The following is a 27,444-nucleotide window of genomic DNA, read 5'->3' as shown; positions in this document are numbered from 1 at the left end:
GCAAAAAAAGCTAAGCAAACCAATATTTTTTGACCTCAAGTTATTAAACGTGCAGTTCTAATACCTCCAAATAAATTTGAAAAAAGGTTAATTCTTTTTTTGGGATACCTAACGATTAATAAGCAAAATTCAGCATATGCACTCATCTACTCAAACGGCACCCAAACACAAACACGTATTTGCATTACCATTCCCATTAATACAACTAGTATGAATAACCCAGATGCCTGGATAGAATGCATTCACATCCCCCGCCACCCACACCCCAGAACATGCGTTCACATATCCACCCACCCAGGCCGTGTTGATAATCCTCCCTCTAATAACACTAGCTTGACTTCATACAGCACAATACAGTGTGTACATGCTTCCACTGTCACCCGTCCCTCTGTGCAGCGCAGCATGGCGGCTTTCACAGGCCTCCGTGTGTGTGACTCCTCTCAAGGCCGTGACACAGGGTGAGGCACGACTTACACAGGGATCGGGCTCAGTCATTCATGTGTTCATCAATGAGTTTGTTTGCGTTTATATCCATTTGATAAGGGTGGGTTAATTTGTTCCCCCGTGCATTAAGAGATGCACCGGCTCAGTCGTTCATTCAGCCATTTATGCTTTCATATAATATTTAATTCTCAAATCTTTCCGTAGCATCCATCTACCCATTTGTTAATTCATCCATCCATACAGCCAGCGATTGAGTCAACGGACGCCCAATTCATGCATAAAACCACCACTTCTTTCGTCCTATTATTTGCCATTTCATCCATCCATCCACCCTTCAGCCTTATCTCAAAAAGGTGATCAATAGCCGTGACAAAAATATCCCTTAGGGGATTTCAGACCAGTATTTAAAACCATGACTTTATTAAACCGTGAATTTTATTAATCCTCATAATCTGCCAACCTGACGCCACATTTCTCTAATCCGTCATAATTACTTTCAACCTTTTTTACGGGGCGTAGAGTCTGGATTATTCAGATTCACAGTTTCACCCCAGAATATGTTCTTGCTTAAACACGGCTGTGAGTTTAGCTTCGCAGTGTAGCGTCGCTGCCCGTTTTGTGAGTCGATTTGTATGCAAATGTGCAAGAGTTGACTTACATCAAAGCCTGTGTTGGGATCCCAGCCCACGTGTCCAATGTGCCTAAAAGGGAGGGAGAGGGAGAGTGTAAGTCAATACAGGTAGAGAGAAGTTGTAAGACAATACAGAGAGAGAGAGAGAGAGAGAGAGGAGAGGGAGAGCAAGAGCGAGAGAGAGCAAGAATGAGAGCAAGTGAGGGAGAGAGAGAGGGTGTAAGACAATACAGAGAGAGAAGAGACAGAGAAGAGAGGAAGGGAGGGGAAAAGAGAGCGAGTGAGTGAGGGAGGGGGAGAGAGAGAGGGGAGAGAGAGCATGAGCAAGTTTGTAAGACAATACATACAGAGGGAGGGAGGGCATCAAAGGGAGACACTGATCAAATGCCACATTAATATTGAACGAGTTACAAAAACAGACCTTCGGGTCCATAGAAGTGAAATACGTGCAGAGCAACAAACAGTGTGATGGTGTTCGATCCAGGGAAACATGGTTAATTGAGCCGCTTCTTTTTAAAGAAAAATCTCGACTCCAGTCTACACTGACAAAACGGTGATGGACAGCTGTCTTCCAAGGAGCCTACAACGACATCTTGGACTGTGTTCATCTAAATCCAGTTGATATTAACGCCATTGACCCCGTTCCACCATCCACATATCATACCGACCATGCTATGCTAGGCTGTGCATCATCTTAGATTATGTGGATTAATAATGCTTAATCAAAACCAGTGCGCATTAAAGTGCGTGACGGGAGGATGGGACGGGGATAGGCCTCAGACTAGTGGACCAGTCAAATGCTGTATGAACGTCTATGGTGGACCCGCCAGGCACCGACATGCAGACACAAATCTGACCATCGAGTCGGGCTTAGAAATACAATTATGTGGAGGTCTGATCCCCGACTCTATAGTTATTTGCACAGTGTACTCCCCCACCCTACTCGCCTCTAATGTCCATTTCTATAGCTATAAACGACCCTGTTGTGCACCGACGTATTGAAGCCCATAGACGACGTACACAGGCACATTTATGTATTGCTGGATGTGTCGAAAATTTAAACGATACAAAAAAAATTGTAATGTTTGCATGCACACATCTAAAACCTTCTTGTACATGTAATACATTAGCGTCATTTATCTGAAGTTTTAAACTATATTAGAAAGTATGCGCTGACTAACAATAACCCTACGATTCAGATACAATTCTATGTAGTGACTGAAAAATGTTACTCACTTGAGGAAGTGTGTAACAGAACTGAAAAATAGCAGCAGCAGTAGATAAAAATCAAAGATTCCGATAAAACAGACCGGCATCCAAACAGAACATGGCGTCCAAGGACGACGTCCATGGACGGCCTATTTTTTCTATGGGAGGGATCTTTCAGTCACTACAATGACTTTTATTGGAAGTTCGGTGACTACTAGCTAACGATATGTAGGCTAGATCGGAAGCCGGTCAATTTTATCGTATTTATTTTGATCTGGCCTACGTGTCACGATTGTACGGAGTAAGTACGGTCGCTCACTGGAAGTTGCTGGGCGTGCCGATGTCCGCCTTGGTCAGCCTCTTCTTCTTCCCGCCCTTCACCTTCTTCTCCTTCTTGGGGAAGGAGGAGAGCACGATGTTGTTCACCTGGGAGTTGTTATGGTAACGGTGCCCGCCCCCCGGGGCGTTGTGGATCTCGGGGTTCTTGATGTCCACGGTCGCCATCGGCAACGCCGGACCTTTAGTATTCAGACAAGACGGACGGACGGACGGAGGGTAAGGAGGACGTGGTTGTTAGGATGAGGTGGGGGAGAGTAGAAGTACAGCTTTAAAAAGGTGACATATTATACCACCAGGTGTGGGAGTGATTAGCCGTGACAGGCCGTTTTGAAAATCTGCCTCTTCTGACATCACAAGCGGGCGTGTCCACCTAGATGACGTATGATGGATAGATGAGCGACGTTTGCTACGGTCCACTGGGCAGGCTGGTAGACCGATCTATCCAGCGCACATCTAGGTGGACACGCCTACTTGTGACGTCAGAAGAGGCCGATTTTCCAAACGGCGGTATAATATGTCACCTTTAATTTTATTGATTTGTCATCTACCCAAATAGAACCCTTTGGTAAGAATGGTTGTTGGTTTTTCTAACGATGTACCCCAGGTGCATTACAATTAGCGGACCCTTAATTAGTGTAACGAGCGACACCTGTGTTGGTCCTAAAGTGACACCTCTGCGGAAAGGAATAAATGATGAAAGAGTCTTGAACCTGACTTAAGTTTGCTGTACAGGAAACAGATTCAAAAACAGACGGGTCTGATTAATCATCTCAAATCCAGTAGGAGCTAGACTGATTAATCAATAGCCGAGGAACAAAGAGATTGCAGGAACTTCAGGTCAACGGATATTCTGTTATGTAAACCTTTGCATAATGGTTACACAAATGTTGTTGTTGTTTGAAGAACAGGCCGCTGACCTATATTACTTTTTAAGAGGATGAATAGCGTTACGTTAACATTAGGTCATAGTCATAGCGACTTAAATTATGTCACAGAAAATTTGATGATACGTTTAAGATTATTAGAAGATAAGAGATTTTGAGCAGGTTTTAATGGAGAATTTACCAGAAGATCTGTCCAAGATTTAACCCGTGAACTAATTGATAAATCACAAAACAATCAACTACCATCGATATTTATATTTCGGCAAAATGTAGGTGCCATTAATGTGAAATCTTCCAATTTTTCTGCTTAGTATTTGTTAACAAATTGACCCATTTATGTTTAACACAAAGCTTAACAAAGACGATGAAAAAACGTCAAGATAGAATTGGATTATTCTATTATGAAGACCCTGTGTGTATACTATATAATGTGTTACTTCAATGTTGTCTACCTGAAAGAAAAAGACAAAGAATCTTGCCCTCAAATAGACGATGTTAAGACCAATTGAATATTAAAAAATGGTCAACACCCAAAACTGTCAGTTGAAACAAGGAACCCAAAAAGGGTGAATCCCATCACAAACAAAGAACGTCAATAAAGGAAATATTCAAGATTTTTCTACCTTTGAGGTTTGGTCAAACTACTAAACGGAGCCATACAAAACACACAAGTCGTAAACCAAGGTGCACCAACACACTTTCTACAACATAAACGGAACTTCAATTAATGAATCAGACAACAGTACCCGCTGATGGTTTCAAGTTAGCCTGGCACTCTACCCTTTTCTGGATCTACCAACAACCTCACAACACAAAGAACCTCACCACCTCCACTCACTACCCCGCGCATGCCACTGATCGTCGCAACCCACTCAATAAATGTCTCATCGTTAAATCCTGTTCAATAATTCCTCCAGACTCCCCTTTCTCTTTACTGGTCACGGTGCAAGAGCTGTTGTTGGACTCACTCACTCACAGAGCCATCACACAGTGCCGACAGTCCTACAGGTCCGCCTCTATGACCCAGCACCAGGGGTGGCCATGCAGAAGGTAGGGTGTAGCGTCCACCTACCTCTGGCCACCATCCCTTTAAACCAATCTCTCGCGGGGCTCACCGGCCGTCGACCCATCGCCGGCGAGACCGAGCGACTCCGGTGTTTCCTGGCGCCACATCCGCCCCCCCCTCTGTCATCCCCCCCGCCGAAGGAAGTGGCCCTGTTGACCTCCAGCAGCATCCTCTTCCCTAACGCGCTGCTGCCACGGGGACCGTCGCCGTGGCAATAGTCGAGAGACTGGCAGAGCTCCTCTTGGGGGAGGACCAGGCAACGCAAGGTGGACAGGCAGCCCCCCGGCCCCAGGGCCTGCCCGGGTACCATCCCCGTCGGGGACGACCTCCCCCCACCCTTAGCCCTCTCGACTCCACCCTCGCACACCAGCTCGTCCGCCGGCGTGGAGAGGAAGGTGGTGCAGAACATCATGGTCGCTGATGGAGATCGGGCATCAGCCAAAAGGGATAAATACTCTAATCCGTCCGGAGTGAGAACGAGAGAAGGCGTCGATTCTGGCTCCTGTTCTCCTGATTTGAATGCAGGGTGAGGATGTTGGCTGCTGGTTCTAATGTAGCAGTAAGAACAGGAGTCCACATGCAAGATATCCTTTAGATTTGGTTGAGGTTGTGTCCAGTTTGATGTTGTAGACAGCTGGTCTGTGCAGGTGGAGAAATCCTACTTTGTCCTCGGCTGTGATATGCCAGCAGAAGCAGATAAAAAATAAAAAAAAAGCCCTATGGTACGACTCCAAACTTGTTATGCAAACACCGTCAGCTCTCGTTGCTTCAGAGATACGAGATCCAGGAGCGATCGGGCCAGGGTGTGCGAGACACAAGTCAGGAGACCGATCTCTGATGGGGCAACACACCCAAAGGCATCTTCTCACATGGTGACTCGGTGAGGTGTCTCGGTTATCCTTGACCTCGCGGGAAGTGTGACGATCCTGACCCCATCTAATACAAGAAAGCGTTGCTGGGAGATGTTCCGGCCATCTCGGCACCGACTAGGTCTCCTGACCTCCTTTGGTTCCTTCCGTTGGCGTGTGGTTCTCCATGTGACTTGATCTTCTTACTTCTGCTTGATGAGCTGCATCTTCTCCCCTCGATCCCCTACTCTGTTCGGGTATCTCCGTTTGGTTTAGGCGTCTGGTGTATTTCAGCGGAGAGCTCGTCCAGATTAACGTGATTGGGTCCCAGCCCTTTGATTCCCCGCCCACAATATGTCATACCCTTATCTCCAAAACATGCTCTCTCTCTCTCACACAAACTCCCCCTTTTCTCCCTCTCTTCACACACATACACACATACAGAAGATAAATCTAATCCAAGCAAATTATTCTGTGGCTGGAGTTTACGTAACCATTTAAACCGGTCCGCGTGTAATCCCATGTTAATCTGGGAGGTTTCTAAATCATCAAGTATCTATCTCTCCTTTATATGGATATAGGAGAGCGAGATCAGGAATAGATGAGATTAGGGGAAGAGAATACGAAAGGGACAAAAGAGAACACTGAAAACACAATCATAGTTAGGGCTAACAGGAAAGGGTAAACTCCCCTTCTTAGCTCAAATTCGAACAAATAAAAAAAGGAGGGTTGGGGGGGGTGTTAATACCATGGTTACGACCCACGCCTACTTTGAGATACTTAACGCTGTCGTTGAGTATTGATATTGTGAGCGATGATGCATATGAACTGAGTCACACACACCGTATCCAAGAGGTTTAACCCTCTTTGAACACGGATATCAAACGAAGCCTTTCCCAGACGGAGATGCACGTAAAGCTCACCGCCGGTGTCCCTTCGTCGTGACGTAGGAGTATGTACTTAAGTAAGTCACAAAACAAACGCCGAGAGGAAGGTTTATAACTAGAGGGCAGAGACTGGCAAACACATAGGACTTGCTGCAGTTTTTGACTTATAATAATGACATATTTTAGTAAGGGTTTCCCATGTTGATGTTCACACAAGAGATATAAACAGGTAAAAAAAAAGACGAGTTTGGGTCGACTGTCCCTTTAAGAGAGAAGCTGAGGATCCTGCATAGGAGGATTTGTGCATTGAGACATCAGAGGTGGGAAAGCAAGTTTGCTGAAGGCAGAACCACAGTGTGTGGTAAGGGGAATACCGGAATGCAAATGCCAACCCTTATTCAACCCAAACAAAGTTTCATGCCATGATAAAAAAAAGTCGGGCGACGGTGATATAACTCAACAATGAATTACCCTCTGCGACCAACCAGCAAGATACCAAATACACTGACGCATTGTAACGACACAGAGTTGTTTGGCACCATTTGAAAACACGCCAAGAGACTATTTGAATGCAGTCTAGCAGTAGATAGATGTTGTTTAATGAGTAGCAATGGCATTACTATTCATAGTCGGTCAAGTATTTTTATCATTCTCTATACTTACCATTTCGACTTCACACCTCTGCTTTTCTTAATTCCTGACCATTTTTAATAAGGCTACTTTACATAACACCTCTTTCATGCAGAGAAAAGTATGAGCTTATTAAAACCACCATGTGTGACAATTATATCATCAACTCCAATAATCCCAAATTATAGCCACCCATATATGGGAGAGAGACAGAGAGAGAGACAGAGACTGAGACAGAGACATAGACAGAGAGAGAGATTCAGGAAGACACTGAAAGCTTGGGGTAGGTTAAGTAAAACCGGTTACCGTTAAACTCACTATACCACACTTAAATGCTTAATCCACACCAGTCAGCAAACAGGATTATGAGCATTTGGCAGACATACAGGCAGTTGACACCAGGGACATGCTACCTGATGCGATGTGACACTGTCTGAAATCACAACATTCTGCGGATTTTGAAAAGGTACGATGTTGAGATTATAGGTGGATGCCTGATGACAACCTGTTAAACAAGGATTGTCTAATTGAAAAAATTACTGACTTTGACCTTGAACAGCCTATTGAAATATTGAATCGATGTTCAATCTACTCCATCAACACTGCCATTAATTTAAATTAAGTTTAACAGGTGATTAAAAAAAAGTAACACAAAAGGAGATTCACGCTGGTCCAACATGTCACATTGCTGATTGTGTTGCCTGAAAAGAAACTTGTGCGATTGAGCTTAACTTTCCTTTAACACTCCTCATTTCGGTGAGCAGAAATTGTAATAATAATAATGATTCATTCCGATCATTTGCCCGAATTCAAATCTAACTATGCATAGTATTGAATCTATTTAATCATCAATCATTCAAATCATTAACCCAAGATAAAATATATGTAAAGATAAGGCGTAGAATAAACATTTAGTGAAAGAAACTGCACCTGACGTCGTTTCACTTAACCCCCAATCTTGTACCATTAAATGCATACGAATGCCCTGCAGCCCCAGAAAACCACCGTAGACTCTGAGTACGAGAACTTTACAGTGAGCCAGTGAAGGAACCCCAGGTAGTGAAGGTGATAGATTTTGAACAACGTACCATTTGGAGGGTCGCGTCTTTTCTCTGTGAACACAGGACAAAATAATTTTATTGCATCACCGGCGTGGTTACAGGAGAGAGGAGTGGTGTTAATGGAGAGGAGGTGAGCGGGGGGGTATTAGCTTGAAGCTTTAGTATTACATGAGCATCATAGGAGGACATTTGGTTATGTTGAAGGAGGAAGTAGATTGGTTCATCATTGATGCGTTGTCGGTTTGTGAAAGACACGCATTGAGACGGTTTGCATGGAGAGGCGAGCAAGCAGAGGGAGGATTAATGAGTATACGGAAAACTGACGAGCATCGTTAAAAGGTTTCTACCCACAGTCAGACGAGAGGTCAGGCCGCCGACTCATTTCTAACCCAGTAAGTAACAATTCATGTCGACGATGCAGGGCACATAGTAAGCAAAAGGTTGGTCGATCTGAGAGGGCAGACAGTCAGACAGAGAGTAAATAACCGGGGTTTGTCCTCTATGGCGGACGGGGGCGACACAAGCACACACATCGTTTTAGTGCAGCTGTGCGCCGTACCCTGGTGGCGGAGCAGATGTGTAGGAGGAGGGACAACGATGCGATCAGCCGTTGAGGAAGTGAGTAACAGAAGTGGAAGAGATGGCAGCATCGTTTTGAATCAGGCACGAAGAACTGAGATTTGTGGAGACACCTTTTTTTGCACAACGTGCACTTTGATATCACATGGAGCCTAGAGAGCTGACCGCACACACACAGTACTATATTAAAATGAAGATCTATCGATCAGAATCGACTACGGATATATCCAGGCAGTTTTAAGCTGTTTGTCCTTAGAAAAATGCTACACAATTCAACTTTAATTTAATCAAAATATTAAATGGTCCAAGATTATTCAGAGATATTAAACTAGAACCAATAGAGGGCTTCCTGTTTTCAACTTCAGGGTTTGGCGTAATGACAAGTATGAACCGCAAATAAGAAAGATTAGATTCAGAAATGTGATTAGGCAGGAATGTTTTTGGAGACGTTAGATTAGTAAACCGAGGCAGATTGTGGAAGGTTTAAGGTCGGCTGGAAAAGGTTGTTGTTGTTGGCATAAGCAATGGAGCCGGGCAATAAATAATGTTATTAATAACAACTGTGGATTCAAAATGATTATCACTGATATACAGGGACATAGCTTGTGTGTAACGCTGTCACTTACAATTTACTAGTTTGATCAAGTAAAAAAAATAAAAAACACATCACAGCTACTAATTATCAGTAATTATTGTAAATGAGTGTAGTGCCTCATTTACATTGAAAGAGTCAGATTAAAACCAATGACATATTTCTTAATCTCATAATATAAACTAAAACATAAAGTGTGAGTTTTGGGCGTTATTTGATGGGTGTCTGAGTACAGTGTGAGGTTTAGACTCGTGATCAGGCGAAGGGCAAGCGTTAGCTAGCGGACGTGAAGGATAAAATGTTCTCAGCACTCACCAGACTTCCTCTGTCTCCTCCCCACCAGGTCGGTCACCCCGGCCCGGAACCGCTTGGCCTCCTCTTCGCTGGCAAAGTTCAGGCCCACCTGACAGGTCTAGGGAGACACACAAACACACAAAGACACACACGAATCACCTTGGGTCTCTGATTCCAAGGGCTGCTTTGCACGACGGTATTCAAACAAGGTTATTGCTTTGATTTGTTTGTCACACACTTTTCTGTCTCTTTGGAAAAAAAAATTCTAAATGCAGTTGCCACAAACACACACACTTTATTATTTTTATAATTATTATATTTTATTTCCCCTACAGACAGTAAGTAGTGCGTTATCAACCGCCCTCATGAAATAAATAAATGTCTAAATGTAGAGAGGACATCATGTACTTGACTGTACTGAATGACCACTACTGTAATGACTGAGCACTGTAACACACACACACACACACACACACACACACACACACACACACACACACACACACACACACACACACACACACACACACACACACACACACACACACACACACACACACACACACAGTGGCTGTTTCAAATATAAAGTCTTCTTGGTTCTCCTTTCTCTCCTAAACAAGCAGCCTTACCAAGAGGCCATTGGAACAGTCAGGAGCAAAAAAAAAATTAAAATTCAAAAAAAAAAATGTACACCACGGCCTCACTACTCTTAAACACATCATTAATGTGAAGCACAAAATTACAAATGTAAAGTAGAGGGCTGGAGTCACTGAAATAAATCTTGGACGATGCAAATTCAACCAACTCTACGACGAGCAGTCGATTGATCGGCGCAAGTCATCTCTAGATAAACCTAAACGGACACAGGGCAATCTGCTCCACCTGCTAGCCCAAAGATCACGTAACTGCTGGTTTAGAGGAAGTCAGTGGGTTTCAGATCCATTCTTAGTCCCAGTCTGACTCAGAGTCTGGTTACTTTAAAGCTTCAATGTAAAGCAGGTCGCATCCCAGACCAGCCATGTCGCGCTGCCTAGGACAGCGTCACGTAGCGGAAAGACAAATTAATACGATGGGGCTGCGATCTGTGCCAAGGTGGCAATTCTGGTATGATCATCCTCAAAGCCTATTGAGTGTTAAACACGAAGGTTGATGGAGAATCGCAGACGACAGGAAAACCAATAACCAATGAGAACGTGGTCGAACAAGTGCATATCGACCCTTCAATCGACCACAACATGACAGCCCTAATATAGCATGACCTTATTAATATAAAAAACGACATCAATACTGTGAAACACTAAATCAATACTGTAAACTTGTTAAGCATGACCTCATTAATGAAAAACACTACATCATTACTGTGAAACAATCATTACTGAAGGTCAATCTGAACTAAACATGAGAAATTTCCCAACGAGCGAGTGGGCATGTTGTTCCCATCGTGTGACTGGTAAGAAACCAGGACCATGGAGTTGAGCTGCTTCGTATTTTTCTTTTCACTGTATTTTGCGCCCCAACTTCTTTCTACTTCCTACTCTTTTGTTGATATTGAGGATACATCTACATAAAAGGCAGTATATTGACATCACCACAAAAAGAGTCAGCTTTAGGGTGTTGGTATCCTCAACTGCCATCTTTGACGAGTTGTGACCAAAATTCTGCTACTACAGCTGCATACATTTTGCATCACGTCTTGCTTCATACACGCTCTACCCAGGCGCCACCCCGCACCGAACGTACACAGAGTATCTCCGATACGTGTGAACATGTCTGATGCGGCTTATCTCCTGCTGTGTGTCATGTGTGAAAGGGCGACCCCATATCATCCCGAGTTAATCCGGAGATTGTGTGTGAATGGCCTGCAGGAGAGTTAGAGACAAACGAGAAAACACGCCACTTACGTCCCCGGGAAACGTGATAAAGTAGGACTTAGATGTGTTGAAGTTGAAATTGTTGTACAGCTCCTGTTCGAAGGTCATCTTGGCCTCCTGTGGACGGAAGAATGACACGATGAATGGCCAATCGACCGACAAAACGTGCTCTCCCCTAATAACAAAAATTTGTTCATTCACGTTTTATTTCGAACGTTCATATGGTTGTCGAACAAGAATTTACATTGCGAAATTTAAGAATTACATTGGCATCTGAGATTTTATTCTTTGACCCATGAACTGGTCCTGCCTAGCTCAACTGGTAGAGGGTGGAACTGTCACTGCAGTGCTCTATATACTGTCACTGCCATATATAGAGCATCCCTATGCTAGTGGAGTGGCTAACCAGGAATAGTACTTTAGCACCTTCACTGCTAGACGCATGTTATACGACACTCTACATAGAAAGTAAACCGGCGATATGACTTAAAGCAGTGGTTCTCAAATTGGGGTACACCTAGGGGTACTTTGGCATCCTGCCAAAGTGATTTTTTTTTTTAAATAACACAAAAAAGACACCCTGAGCAAGTTTCAATTCTGAAAGCTAGACAATAGAAAACCAAGAACAAGGAAAAATGGTTGAAACGTAAAACAAGGAGAAATTAAACCAAGGGGAAAGGAGAATCCGTGAAAAAGAAAGTGAATCCAGAATCCCCAAAATGTCAGTTTCAGGAAGAATACTTCTTAGACATAAAACTAGTAGAAAAAGTTAGAGAACCACTGTCTTATGGCTGGTTCAGACTACACGATTCTCAGATATTCCTCCACGATTTAACATGTCACACTATGCGATCACAGAGCCAGGAAATCGGGCCTTGTCTCGTCAGAAGACTGGCCACACTACAAGATTCAAGGGTGCGATGCTCTAGAATCTTTAGGCTCTGTCCACACGAACCCGAGTAAATATAAAAAACGCACATTCGCAATGAAAACGATCTCCGTCCATACTATCGTTTTCGGAATGTTTTGCATCCACGTTCCATACTGAAATGATTTTGATAAACGGTTGTTGTCATGGTTACGTGACAAAGATCCCATTTGTCCACCTAGATGTGTGACGGATAGAATAGCAACGTTTACTACAGTCCACTGGGTAGGCTGGTAGACTGATCTAACCGGCACACAACTAGGTGGACACGGCCACCTGTGATGTCATAAGGGGCCGATTTTCAAAACGGCTTGTAAGGCTAATCACACTCACACCTGGTGGCATGTCATGGGACCTTTAAAGCATCCACCAATAGTCATAAACATTCGGTTCGTCCCAAACCGCAGAAGGTGACGGACGGTGGTCTCAGCCTCCTGGAGGTTCACCGGGAGAAGGACCCACCTTGAGGTCAAAGACCCTGATGAAGTAGGACCTCATGGGGTTGTCCTTCACCAGACAGGCCACCCCACAACTCCTCTTGGTCCAGTTGGAGCCCCGTTCCGCGGTGTAGACCTGGACCACTGCAGAGGCCAGCGCCTGGAGAAACATTGGAGGAACACATGGAGGTTCAAAGGTCAACGTCTGCAGTACCATCAATGAAAGAGCAGGCTGGTACACCACTGGTTAGTGACGATGGACTCCCGGCCTGGATTTGAACCCAACGTCTGCACTCACACCTGGAGGCGTCCTTGGGCAAGAAGCCCCAAATCACACCTGCTCATTCATGACTAAGCGCCTTTATTACATTATGCAATGGCCACTAAAGGACATTAAACATTAGGGGTGGGAAAAATATTAAATTTTTCGATGCATCGCGATTCTCTCTAGAACGATTCCGTCTCTTAATAATCTGAAGTTTTTTTCTTTTATTTTTTCATTAGTTCGCCTGCTACAACATTCTGTTCGTCAGATGGATATTTTTTTAATTATTTAATTTATCTTCAGTGTATATTGGCCAATCTCATTTGTCTTGACACGATTGCGATTCAGTTTACACATAGCATCCCCTCAAACTCACAGCCAGACACAAGAACTCCTAATTCAAGAGCAGCTTTTTCTTTAATGACATAGAAAAGAAAGATTAGAAAGAAAAGAAAACTGAAACCTATTTTTTACATACTTCCGTATTGTGTTGTAATGAAAGCTGCATTCATTATTGCATTGTTCATAGAAAGTCATATTTGTGACAAAGCTTTTTCTCTAATAAAATATTAGATAAGTTAATTCATCTGTTGATGTCTTTAGTGATCATCACAAAAGTAGGAAGTGATTAGCAAACCCTGAGTAGCAAACTCAGATGTATGCATATTTTTTTGAAAATCACGCATGGAAATGTACATAAAAAAATTTGTTGCATCGATAATTGTTTTAGAATCGAATCGTTGACCTCATAATCGGAATCGAATCGTGAGGTGCCAGGAGATTCCCAGCCCTAGTAAACATGAGTATCAGAAAAAATTGTACTTCATATTTTTGGATTTATTCTCTAATATACTTCATGGGATATAAATAAACCAATGGTCTTAAAGTTGTTACCATAGCATTTAGCAGTGGTTGGGGTCGCAATGGGTCGCATTAGCAATCAAACATACAGCCAATGTGGATGTGTTCTTGTGAGGCATAATAATAACCTGGCTGTAGGACACTGGTTGTGCTTCCAATATGCAAACACCATTGGTGGCTTTGTTTGAGCCACATACAACGGCTAGCTGTTTAGACACGGTGGAGTTGACAATACAATTACATTTCAATGAAACAGGTTACAAAATATTCATGGGTGCCGCCAAATGCACGTTAAAACTAGGACAAATGTGTTGACAACTGCAGCTGAACCTGATGAGGCACTCGTTTAAAGTACAAAGGGTGTTCCGTCCTCATCACAACACAGGTGAGTCACATGTCTGAGAAAATACCTGCTTGAGCAAGTGACCACAGTCAGTCAGTCAGCTGGGGAAAAATAACTCTGACCTGACCGACTGTCGAGATCAATGAAAGGCAAGCCCTGGACATTGAACCAATCGTGATCGTTTTATATGGCGGCATGTGGCTCAGAAGGGAGAGCTGGTTGGCTGGTAACCGGAAGGTTGCTAGTTTGATTCCGGGCTCCTCCTAGTGTCGAGTGAGTGTCGAGGTGTCCCTGAGCAAGACGCCTCACCCTAAATGCTCTCGACGAGCGGCCTGTCGCCTTGCATGACGGACACCGCAGTCGGTGTGTGAACGTGTGTGTGCAATGAATGGTTGAATGTTAGGCAATGTTGTAAAAGCGCTTTGAGTGGTCACTGGTTAGGAAAGCGTGATATAAATACAGTCCAGTTATCATATGCAAGCCGCCCTTGCCGACTTCTTGTCTCTTGTGCCAGCACCAAGACACCCCATTACCATTCAGTGATTCAGCCGATGCTTCCCTGAGAGCCGCATACAGTGGACTCAGATACGGGTCATTTAAGGAGCACGTTCGGGTTCGGCATCATGCCAGGTAGCCACTCCAATCTCCTGCCCACTAATCAAGGTATAATTAATACTACTTTACAGAACACATTGACTCGTGTCTAGACCAAGAGTTGTAGAAACGCACAGGATTCCCGTTGCTCCAGATAATGGTCGACCTCCCCCACTCCCAGTCCATCTGTCTCTGGCCACAGGCGGTTGTGAATCATTGATGAGGCAACATGTCATTTCATGGATACTAACAAGCGAGGAGAGCAGGAGGTCTGTGCACCAGCCTGTACGTCGGTACATCAGTTACAACCCTTTTGTCTGCAGCCGTGTCCAATGCAGAAGTGGTACTCGTTCTCAGGGACAGCGTTCAGTCAATGCGCCATCAGCTGACAAAATCCACACATGCCATGTTACTATGGTCGCACATGCCAAGAATGAAGCTTCAGTCCTGGCACGGACCTGAATATAATCGTCAATGAGGTCGCTTGCATTCGGAGTGGTGATTGCCCGAGTGTGCTGAAGTGAGAGAAACATCACCCCCACATTGCAAAACGGTGGCTGACGGTGAAGAAAATGAGACCTGTCCGTCCTTAATGTCGAAACGGAAAGAGTTCACACCACCAAAAAGCTGAAAAATGTGGTAGAAGCGAGGCCGTCTAAATTAGTCACAAGGAAATAAAAAAGGGAGGAGACACTATGACGCGCATAGTTAAAATATTCCAGATCCACTTCTTGGAATGCATTCCAATTCCATGATCACTTATTATTTCACTTCATAAACACGTAAAGATACAAACTGGTACCAGTGACCCGAATCTTAAATTGCCGTGCGCGAGTGCGGTCAACAGAGAGCAGCAGCCTCGGTGAACAAGCCCACCATGTAAAGTGAGAGCACAGTGAGCAACAAGAGTATAACAAATGGAGTACAGGAAACTAACGTATTTGGCTCCCACAGGGTCTAACTGGAAGGGGAACTGGTGCGATGGGGTCTACTATGTCACTGGGGGATATAGTCAAGAAAGAAAAAAACATAGAAGATGAGTTGGACTTTTTGCCTGGGCTATTTGTGGTTCAATAGCATTGACATTTAGATGGCACATCTCAGTTTAGTAGAACAACCCTATAGCTTTAAAAATATCCACATCTAAATGGATCGACCCCCACTTTGTTGACTCTCTCCCTTTGAGTCACACTTTTAGCAAACCCCTCACGTAATCTACGGGCCTACCAAGCGGATGAGTGGGACGCCATTGAGTCCTGCTCCGACAGTCACTTAGTTGACTGACGAGAGGAAGGAAGGCCAGGAATGTCATGACAATGACATCATCTCTTCGGGGGTGTAGCCTGTAGACCGCACCATTCATTACATTTGTGTTCGTTGGCTATGACTAGAGCCTTTCTGCAATATATCAGTTTGGAGCATGAATGCTTCACTCAACCAAAATATAAGTTGTAGAAAGCAGAAGTAATTATTAATATTAAGTCATTTGGTTATGGTGACCAATGAATGGAAAAGTCGAATAAACTCAGTATGAATGCATGATATACTTGCCTATAAATATTAGAGTAATGTCCCGAGCAAAGAAAAAAATGTAAAACAAATTTGCCCTTCCCAACTGGCCTATGGAGTACAATAACACACATTTTTAGCATACCTCTATTGTACAATAACACTAGTGCGCCAATATATCAGTGCATTCCACATTATAATAATAATAATAATAATAATAAATGAAATTTATATAGCGCTTGTAAGGACACCACATCATGTGTGAAGCCAATTTTGCTGCTCTTGATGTGAGCGTCTCAAAAATCGGCATCCCTATGACAGACACTTTCACTATGCCTAGATGTCCACTCCAATTGCCTTTCATCACCCTACTCTTAACCAGTCAACCGTCAACTGACAATCATTTTCCTAGCATTAGCCGATGACTCAGCGTTCTCCATGAAACCTCAAGGCACCACACCTTATGGGAGGTGGAGAGGAGCTAGGTTAGCCAAACAGCTATGATGTGTGAAGAATGTCTTTGGAATCTACTAGTGCTGCAGTGTATGCTGATCTTGGGCGTCGCTTTCTCACCCCTCACGGATGAGTGAATCATCGTTCTGTGAAGCACACTCTGTTTTACAGGTGCAATACAAAGTATTTAGAATTGCTACGGTTTCAATCACGATCTATGAAATACAGTCTCAAAGAGGAACGCAACTAAACATGCTAAATAATTCCTAGGAACATTTCAAAAATGTTTAGAAAAGGTCATTTAAATCACCGTAAACTAGCTATGAATGCTAAACCCTCTTTCACTTGCATCTCGAATGACTTCCTGGAGAATGGCAGGGAACCTTCTTACAACCGCCTCTTTGATACGGTCCAACACGGTTCACAGGCAAAAGTACAGTGATGAGAGGCCAAAAGATCTGAGTCCCGCTGGTTTATAAGACTCATACTGAGGGTCTTACTTCCAACGCCTTTTAACTCTCAATTAGTAACTCGTTAACCCCAGATGAAAGGCAGAGTGAGCGCACAACACTACTAGTCACAAGGCTGCAGAGACTGGGAAGTATTCGGTCCGCATCCGTACCCCAAGGGGTCTGCTCTTTTGATTGGCCAGATGCTTTTAGGACATCATGCTGGGATTCTCTAGAGGACACTGATGTGGATAACAAGCCCTCCAGTCTATGTTTATAAGTAGCTATGAAAAGAAAAGGCCTGGAATATGTCAAGTCTAATAGAATGACACCAAGATTTGTAATCTAAATGACATTCAATAAAGTTTTAGAATATAGACAGAAAAAAATCTGTAGCCAATTTGGTAGACACTGTATGAATCACAAAATGGTGAGACTTGAGCATATTCATGTTGCCCCATACCCATTCAAGTCGGCCCGGCTACATTTCTTGCGATGATGATGCGGCTCTTAAGAGCTGTGCGTTTCCCCTTTAAGAGACGGCTCCCTGTTTCTGCTGCCTGGGGCCGCCCCATCTACCCTATGAGCTCTGATTGCTCCCGACAGGACCAAAGGCCGCGGGGTGAAGAGCGCCTGCTTATGAGGTCATCAAAGCCCGACACGTGGCGTGGCGTGCCGGCCCTGACCCGACTAGTCCTAGCGCGATCCAGTCCTCGTTACGACCACTCCCTCTTGATGAATCTGTCCATACACCTTAATCCCTGTCCGTGGACATCGCTGATCCCTCACACAATAACCCACTTGTTTTTCCACCCAGACATGTACATCCCAAAACCTCTTAATACCCAGTCCAGCTCGACAAAGACAATACCCCTCGCAGACAACGTTGCCTGTTCAATTATTAATCTAACCAACTCCACATTGTGTTCCGCCCAAAATAAACGACTCCTTGTTTCCCCTTTATATTTGCCAAAAAGGCAACCTTGAGCATGAGTATATGAGCATATGTACTGTAAACAGAAGGTGAGGAGAGAAAAAAAAAAGGCAAGAGAAGGATAGAAAAAAAGCTCAGGAGTGATTACGTCAGTGACTTGGCAAGATCCTCAACAACAGAAGCAATCTGTTCCCCGCCCACAGCTCCATGGGGGGATTACATCTTTGACGAATCAGGCAATAAATAGTCGGGCTGGTTATATTTAAGGGCTGAACTTGGGAGAATAATGAGGGGCAGGATAGTGTTAATGGGTAACGCATCAACCTTGATCCCAAACGTTTAACGCTTGATGCCCTAACCTCTAATAACCTGCTCCCTAATGGCTTCTAACTCTAAATGTTCCTGAAAGTCACTTTGGGAAAAAAGCAGCTGCTAAACGGCTAAATTGTAGGCCACAGTAGAAACGGGAGAAATGAAGAACAGCCGGGCAAGCAAGAAAAAGAAAAAAGGGTATCTGGAAGGTGAAAATAGGAGGGAAAGAAGAGTCATGTTCCACCACTCCAGCAGAATTCACCCAAGGAGGTCTGCCAGGGAACTTCCTGTATGAGGGGACTGCTGATCAGGCAGTACACACACACACACACACACACACACACACACACACACACACACACACACACACACACACACACACACGCACACACACACACAATCGCTTCCAAATTGTGCCCAGTCAGTGAGCGTTTGCTGATGGCTAAAACAGCACAAGGAATAGCAATGAGAATCCCTCAATCGCCTGCTTCCTTTTGGCTACAAAAAAACACATAAAAACCAAACCCCACTGTCTCTGTGAAGTTGAATCCATTTGCTACAGAACCTAGACTTCTACTCTAGGTTAACTTAGAGGGCACGCCTATGCCCATGTCAGAGTATTTAACATTTATCTGATTTGTTGATTTTTATACCCAATCATGATTGGTTTGATTCCTAAAGTCCAAAAGCTACATTTATGTGTTGAGGAAAATTAATACTTTTAAAATCAACAATTAAAATACTCAAAAGGTTTTGGCATCAGATTTATGTCGAGAGAGAAAAATGGTGTATTGCAACGACAACGTAATTCAGAGCAGCCTGACTTGGCGACCAAGCAGGTGTCCGCTGTGGGGCTGCCACGCTAGGCTATAATCACCAGCAGAATTGACTATCAACACGATCATTAGCAGGTTGCCCTGTGGGCAATAGACGGTCATCGATCCTGTGACAACAAAGACAGACAACAACTCACAAAACCCTCTGGGTATCTTTAGGAAAGCAGGAGCCCTTAAGGTAAACCTAGGAAAATATTACAGTGCATCCACATGAAGGACACGGGAACTTTGTCCTAGGTTGCATCGGTGCCAGCTAAAATATAAATAAGAAATTAAAATCTATTGTGGTGACATTTCCAAAGGGGTGTGACACCACGCAGACATTAGTTGACGTTTTTTTCATCCCATTTACATTCCCGGTTCAATGGTGCAAACACGTGTTTTATTTGAATAAGGCTTTAAAAGGTGAAATCTATAGTACCACAAGTAAGTGCCGACTGGAGGAACTCAAAGGCTTTCGCATCCACTTTTGGTGGATCTGAAAGCGCTTTACATTCAGGGCAGAGCTTCAGTGTGAAGCGGTGCCAGACCACATAGTAGAAGATAGTACTTAGCATTGTGTGGCATCTTATCAAAGCTATCTTGTTGTACGCAGGGAATGGGTTAACCTGGCAATTGAAAATGCTTAGCACTTGTTTCTATGAATATCTTCACCGTACCGACAGCGATATATTGTTTCTCTATCTTCTGACAAATGTATTTATTGTAAGTCTCTTTGGATAAACTAGTCTGCTTAATGCTCTACATGTACATGCAAATAGAGAGGGTAGAGCGAACGCATTGGAAGGTTCTACTTTAGGTCTTGTTCTTTGTTTAATAGGATGCCTGGTGATAAAACAGGCCTATCATCAACTGTATTGCAATAATAACCCCTTCTAAAGTAAACATGCAGCACCAACCAAACACAGTTGGTGCAGTGCATCCTGCAAATGTACCCCGTTGACTCTCACAAATGGTCCTCTCCTAACTCTCACACACATGCACACAATCACACACATGCATTCATGCGTGCAGTTACACAGCCAAGTCAAGGATTGTCAGGAATTTTCTGGCTATAGCCCGCCTGGGTCACATGGTGTACGACTTGTCAGCCGAGTACCTGAGTGATAACGTCACCAGGAAGTGTAACACAGACACACCTTCCTGCCTTTGGGGGCACAGGGAAAGTCTATGCAATGGCCTTGCAGCATAGCTAGTTAAGACGCTTACATTGACGTTAAACAATTAGGTTAAGTCATGTATTCATTACGTGCTGCAGCACAACGCTAGACGATATGATTAAGTCAAGACACTTGATTCATTTGACTGTGTTGTCTGCTTCTCTTTCTTCTTGATCCTATCCTGCTAAACTAGTACATGAAAGTAACAGGGTTAGGGGTTTGATTTCTTCTTTGGCCGACCATGCCACACTCACGGCATTGCAGGACAAATTGGAGAAAAGCATTCACAAAATGGCATCTATTTAACTTCAGCCTCCATGTCAACTGAAATGTCAGTACAGCACACCACGTTTTTGCTTACTAAACCTCTCGCCAGTCGTGAATCAACAGTTGTGACAACAAGTTTGCTCAGCCGCAGCTGCTAGGACACACCACAGTGGCTGGTTTTATTCACCTACGAAGCAGGAGAAAGGTTATAGAAAGTCAAAGATTATGGACTTTGCATTTCCCTCCATGACTTCATGTGATTGAACAAAGTGAGGCCGATGTGGTCCATGAGGAAGGGGCTATCGCACATCCTTGATGCATATCTGCTTTTCAGAGTCCACCATCATGATCACGAAGAGGAAGTGGGACAAGAAGCAGTAAAAGGGAAAGTCTTGCACTGTGCATCATTGTGTACTGTGAACACAGGTAGAAACAAATGAGTCATCACCCTCCCAGTACCTCGTAACAAGTGGTGTGTGTATCGCGCCCATACATAATAACGTGATACCATTTATAGAATTTGTGACCGATTTATTCCCAACCAAAACAGAAGCACTCCACACTGTCGGCCATTAGCATTACAATGTTGAGATTGATTTTGTCAGCAGCATAACAGAATTTGATAAAGTGTTTACTAGTATACTATAGAAACGTTTATCCAAAGCATGTACAGAATATAGTTAGACGTCTTGCTGAGGGATCCCTCCACTTTACACTGCGAACACGGAGGAACTAATCGAGCAAGGAGACTACCCTACTAGACACTACCCAATGTACTACAGCCCACCTTCAGAAGCTGAAGGGGGAAGAGAGGCAGCGAGCAAGAGGACTGATGCATCTTTTTAATAAAGATGGCAAGCAAACATGAAACCAAGAGAAAACATACACCTTGGCAGCTTGATAGCTCCACTAGCTAGGTGCGCTTAACACGTAGCCATAGCGCCATGCAGCAACACAGGTTTGATCCCCACCTGTGGACCTATGCTACAGCCTCCACTTCAACCAGGATTCCGGTCTCTCTTCATTGTCCAGTCCATAAAAAGGCACAAAATTAGCCCCAGAATCATTAAACTCATTGGCTAATGCCAGTCATAATGACAACATTATGAATTTAAGTCTTCATGTCTGTAGGGATAGTAAAAGTTTGATTGATCAGCATGGTATGCATCAGCAAAAGCTGTTTCTCAACTGAAGCGTTTATAGACGACTAGTTAGATCGATTCCCCCCCAAGAGGCATGTCGTTATGCACAAAATAAAACTTCAACAAGCAATTCTAAACACCTTACAGAGTGTCGGCTATATTATCCAAGGCATGGTGTTCAATCGTGACAGAGAAGCTGGTCCTGGTGGAGTTCCAGGATTCCTAGTTGACATGGAATGTCCAAAACACAAGACATTCTGCATGTACACACAACCCGCCAATGGTTGTCCTATGTTGTTTTCAACATGCAAACATGCAAAAATAAAGCTAGACTGTTTATGGGGTTTAGGTCTTTAATCCTAAGTCTCAAGTGTTGGTGAGAGCCCAGAACAGGGAATTCCTGACTAGTTTCAGGTATGTCCAGCTTCCCAGACATACAAACATGTCCCATGCATTCCTTACCTCCACGCATAGTCAATGTCCGAGCCGGGATTCGAACCCACTTTCTCGCTCTTCCTGAGTAACCCTGACCCAGTGCTATTAAATGATCAGACTTCATATACCTCAAAAATACACCCCAGGACGAATCAAAGCTTCACCTCACGTACGGCGACTACCGCACCTGGGGACTGGGGAGCCTCTCTCTACTGGGCCGGATAACTGGGGGACGGGAGCCTCTAACTGGGCCGGACAACAGGGGGACAGGAGCCTCTACTGGGCCGGAGCTCCAGGGGACTGGAGACTCTACTGGACCGGAGCACCCAGGACTGGGCCGGAGCAGGCGGCGATGTGGTGCATAAAGACCCGGGGACGGGAGCCTCTACCGGGCCAGAATGGGTGGCGGTGCGGTGCGGTCCATTCGGGATCACTTACCATGCATTTCCTGCCGAGGTGGTTGAAGAGACATTCGTTCTCCTGTGGTGTCAGGAGAATGGACCCCGCGCTGGGTTGCCGCCGTTGCGACGGGTGTCCGCTCATGGTGGATGGGGTGATTAATGCAAGTTTTCAATCCGACGTGGAAGTCAATAGACCAATCCCCCAGATAAAAGATAAATAAACAAGCCTCCTGTTCCGGTCATTCGGGCCTTCCGACAGGACTCCTCGCACTGACGGGACTCGGGTCGGGTTCGTGATTTCCCCCCCCCCGCCGCGGTTCTGCAGGATCCTCGGTGTCGAAATGAACGTGCGGTTAGGTGAAAGCAGTACTATGTCCCGTTTGTCTCTGAAATGCTGTGGAAAACTGCGGTGTCAGTCTCCTGAAGACGGAAAACAGGTAACTTTTCCTTGGGAGTCCGGCCGCCTCAGAGCCGAGCTACTTCCATTCAACATGGCAGTGCATGGACGATACCACTGTGTCTGGGAAGGATAGGGGGGGTCGGTCCTCGGTGCTGTCCTAGATGATCAGAAATCCTGTTTCCTGAGACCCTTTGAATAAATAAAAGCATTTAATCATGTAATGAGATATTCTGAAAATTAATGTATAACCGTTTGTGGTGGAAAATAATGAAGTGGGTTATGTCGAGTTTTTTTTCCACATACCCCAAGTATGGGATGGATGGTACGTGCTTAAACGGCCCGTAGTTTTGTCCATGACTGGAATGTGTGTGTGTGTGTGTGTGTGTGTGTGTGTGTGTGTGTGTGTGTGTGTGTGTGTGTGTGTGTGTGTGTGTGTGTGTGTGTGTGTGTGTGTGTGTGTGTGTGTGTGTGTGTGTGTGTGTGTGTGTGTGTGTGTGTGTGTGTGTGTGTGTGTGCGTGTTTGTGTACGCGCACAGAGTGGAAAGATAAGGGGGGGGGGGGGGGGGGATATAACCGATTTTTTTGGTCGTGGGAGAAAATTATGTGAAGTGTCTTGCAGCTGGAAGCCTCTCAAGACGCTTTAAGGCGATGTCACCAGTAGCCCCAAAAAGTCAAATATATCCCTACTTATAAATTTCAGTGGCATTATTTACATGGCGTTTTCATTCCATGTAGGGTTGTCCATCAGGTTGGTTCCTTGGCAGCCCACATCTAGGAGATGATGTAAGGTTAATTTTGGGTCGGGCAGAGAACTATAAATACTCCAAACAAAAGAAACAGTTCTCCCTCTCTGCTCCACTTATGACATTTCAACTCAGGCCAACAAGATTGCAAATACACCTGCAATTAGCGTAAAGCCTGCAGAATGTCTTAACTTGGTAGTTTAGCGCACACCATTGTTTTTACGTTAAGTTAAGTACGTGTAACATATTTTCATTGGAAATTACAATCTAAGACCATTTGAATGCAGCCTGTGATCCAAATAGGCTCTGGTTTCAGAGTTCAAGCTTCCCCAACCTGAGAAAGTCAGACATTACATCATAGCAACAAAAACATTGCAGCATAGTGGTCACATTAATTATTTATTCATTTTAGGCTTTTATCCAGTGAACGCAGAGACAGATGATGAAGGATTAGACTGTGAATACAGAGACGGATCATTAAGGAGCAGGTAGGGGGTCAGACGGTGAATACATAGACAGATGAAGGATTTTAAAGTGAATACAGAGAGACAGATCCTTGAGGAGCAGGTGGGGGTTGACAGTGAGGGACAGATCATTAAAGAGCAGGTGGGGTTTGACAGACAGATCATTAAGGAGCAGGTAGCGGGTTAGACGCTGAATACATAGACAGATGATGACTGTGAAAACAGAGACGGATCATTAAGGAGCAGGTAGGGGGTTAGACAGTGAATACGATGAGGAAGGGTTTTAAAGTGAATACAGAGAGACAGATCATTGAGGAGCAGGTGGGGGTTGACAGTGAGAGACAGATCATTAAGGAGCAGGTGGGGGTTGACAGTGAGAGACAGATCATTGAGGAGCAGGTGGGGTTTGACAGTGAATACAGAGACAGATCATTAAGGACCAGGTGGGGTTTGACAGTGAATACAGAGACAGATCATTGAGGAGCAGGTGGGGTTTGACAGTGAATACAGAGACAGATCATTGAGGAGCAGGTGGGGTTTGACAGTGAATAAAGAGACAGATCATTAAGGAGCAGGTAGGTTGGCAGTGAGAGACAGATCATTTAAGGAGCAGGTGGGGTTTGACAGTGAGGGACAGATCATTAAGGAGCAGGTGGGGTTTGACAGTGAGGGACAGAGACTGGATTAATACATTAATAACTCATATTCTGTGTTTGTAGTTGTAGTCTTTTGAAGGTTCAGGGCCTCATGGACAACAACAACAGCTTAAAAAATCGTTATAGACCTATAGAATCTCCATATCACCTATAGTACCCTTCTCATGATTCATTTGAATGTTATTCTAATGTGTACAGAACAGACCCGCAGACATTCTTCTCCAGAAAAGCCTTAAGGGGAAATTCTCAACCGGTCAGACCTGAACGAGACGCTCAGATTGCTCAAAGTTTGTCCCTTCGCATTGAATTGAAGCTGTGACGTTGGAGAGAAATATGTTTGTTCGCCACTAGGTGGCGGCATTGTACCATTTAGTTCTATATCGGCCATTAATGGTCGATATAATGTTCAATAAATATCAAATTGAAGTATATAGGCCAACAGAACAGCAGGCTACATATTTTAAAAGTATAAGTAAAACTGTAGCCTACAGAGGTGAGACGAAAAAATATACAGGGTTGATTATTATTTAGTATATTTAGTCATTCCAGTGAACTTTAACAATTCTAAACAAATATTATTTCACTGCCCTAATTCATGCATTCAGCCCAAAGTCAATCATTACGCAAATATACCTAAACATTGTGTTGTTTAGTATGGACGTATAGGCCACATTTTTTGTCCTGGTAAGATGTAATGTAAGAACGCACTACATTTTAACACATACAATTTGAGTCGCCCTACAAATTGAACTCGAAAATATGGTAAGGTTTAGATGACAGAAAACAATAAATCCTCATACTGACAATAAGTTGCAGTCATTCACAAAGGGAAAAAAACCTTCCTGGCAGGCCACCACTTGATGGCAGCAGAGAGCTTCGTTAGGACACCATGTTCTGCTGAAGCAAGACTCCGCATCAACAACTCTGCACCGCACTCTTCGGACTTCACTTTCTAGGACAGGGCGGGAACACAATGTTCCTCTGCTCCTTCCTCTGGCTTCCTCTATTTTATACTTCTGGTCACGTTTGAGTGGACTTCTTGACACTTGCAATGACTTGGAGTAACCTCAACGGTTCCATTCAAAACAAAAAAAAACCACGCAATATATTTGAAAGCAGGAACAACATGCACCCCTTAAATACTGGTAAATGATTAACTTTCATTGGTTGGCCGGTTCTCACTTTGTAAGGCACCCTGAATGGACTTTGTGTTTGAAGGGTGCCACATAAATAAACCTGCATTTCCATTGCCTCAACTTATTTATGCTGCTTATGCAACGTGTTGTTGATTTTTTTATCCACTGACAATCGTCCTTAATGTTTCAATGTCCCATTTTCAAGGTGCCTCACGAGATGTCCCAGCTGACAGTGAATCAAATCGGGATCGGGATTACATTTACATACATTTGTATTTTCAATAGAACAGACTACAAGGCGCCACCATCAGCTCCCACTTTGAATATCAGAATCATGGCTCTGGTGTTGTCCCGATGAGCCAGTGTGGTGCCCGTTTTAGATCCATGCAAATCGCTAACGTCCTCATCAACCCGAACAGACTATCATACAGAAACAGGCATGTAGGCCTACAAGGTGAGACGTCATCTCACGTTGGTGCGCAGGTATAGCGTCTGACTGCCTAAATATGTTCCTTTGTGCGTGATACTGTTTGACACACTTTGCGATGTTGTTAGGTAAAAGTGTTACTTGTAATAGTCCCATTTGTAGTAATCGATGGATGTTCCTTAGCTGGTGCTTTAACCTCTTTAAAAAGTCAACCTCCACTACCCTAAAAGGAATGTTTGTTCCTTCGAAACCACGGACAAACTGGAAACAATTTGGTTGAATACATCAGGGTGAGCTTGGGTTACTCTGACCCAGCAGGGAGAGGTTTTCGGGAAACTAAGTAGAGTTTGGTTTCTAAGTGTAAGAATCCCCAACATCCCCTTACATCACCTTCTGTCATGTGTGTGTGCGTGTGTGCGTGTGTGTGTGTGTGTGTCTGCGTGTGTGCGTGCGTTCCTGCGTGTGTGTGTCGAGGGAGGGGGCTTGACAGTGTAGAATGCATGGGGGGTCGATTGAGGTTAATTACATTAAATGAGGATCTCCGCCGACCGTACAGACATTACAACAATCCACAAGTTATTGTGAATAAACGTGATATGACCGGTTTTGCAAGTGCTGAAGCCCCACGCCCAACCACTGAATCGCTGTTTGGATTTGCTTCAAATATTCGGCCACGTCATTGTGGTGTTATGAGAGCTTCTCGCTCTCCCTGCTCAATAAATCATAGGTTGCTCAAATGTGTCACATTCCTTAAACTTAATCGCTCTCATCTGAAGAGGATGATGATCAATTTGCAAACAAATACATTTGCCTCTAGGTATACGTCTGTATGTGTATGCACATTCCAAGCTCAACGGCTAGAGCAAGGGTCGGTGGTTCAATTCCCACTTGGGTTAATGTATGAACCAAGTGCTTGGCAAATTGGTTATATGAACATTCTTACTTTATTGTTTATCT

The 27,444-nt window shown here is 44.1% G+C and overlaps 1 protein-coding gene across 1 annotated transcript in view; it reads right to left on the bottom strand.

Annotated features, from left to right (window-relative positions):
• Positions 1–23,196, bottom strand: part of LOC130372245 (actin nucleation-promoting factor WASL-like) — a 29,480-nt gene extending 6,284 nt beyond the window's left edge. Inside the window, 7 exon segments of the mRNA XM_056578121.1 lie at positions 1,103–1,145; positions 2,604–2,802; positions 8,027–8,050; positions 9,486–9,582; positions 11,366–11,452; positions 12,726–12,860; positions 22,699–23,196. Of these exon segments, the coding sequence (XP_056434096.1) occupies positions 1,103–1,145; positions 2,604–2,802; positions 8,027–8,050; positions 9,486–9,582; positions 11,366–11,452; positions 12,726–12,860; positions 22,699–22,803 (690 nt within the window). The 5' untranslated portion in view covers positions 22,804–23,196.
• Positions 23,197–27,444: the final 4,248 nt, after the last annotated feature.

Source organism: Gadus chalcogrammus, chromosome 19 (assembly GCF_026213295.1).
Source record: "Gadus chalcogrammus isolate NIFS_2021 chromosome 19, NIFS_Gcha_1.0, whole genome shotgun sequence".
NCBI lineage: Eukaryota > Metazoa > Chordata > Actinopteri > Gadiformes > Gadidae > Gadus > Gadus chalcogrammus.
The sequence above is the reverse complement of the archived record's forward strand: the minus strand, read 5'-3'. Positions and strand labels throughout refer to the sequence as shown.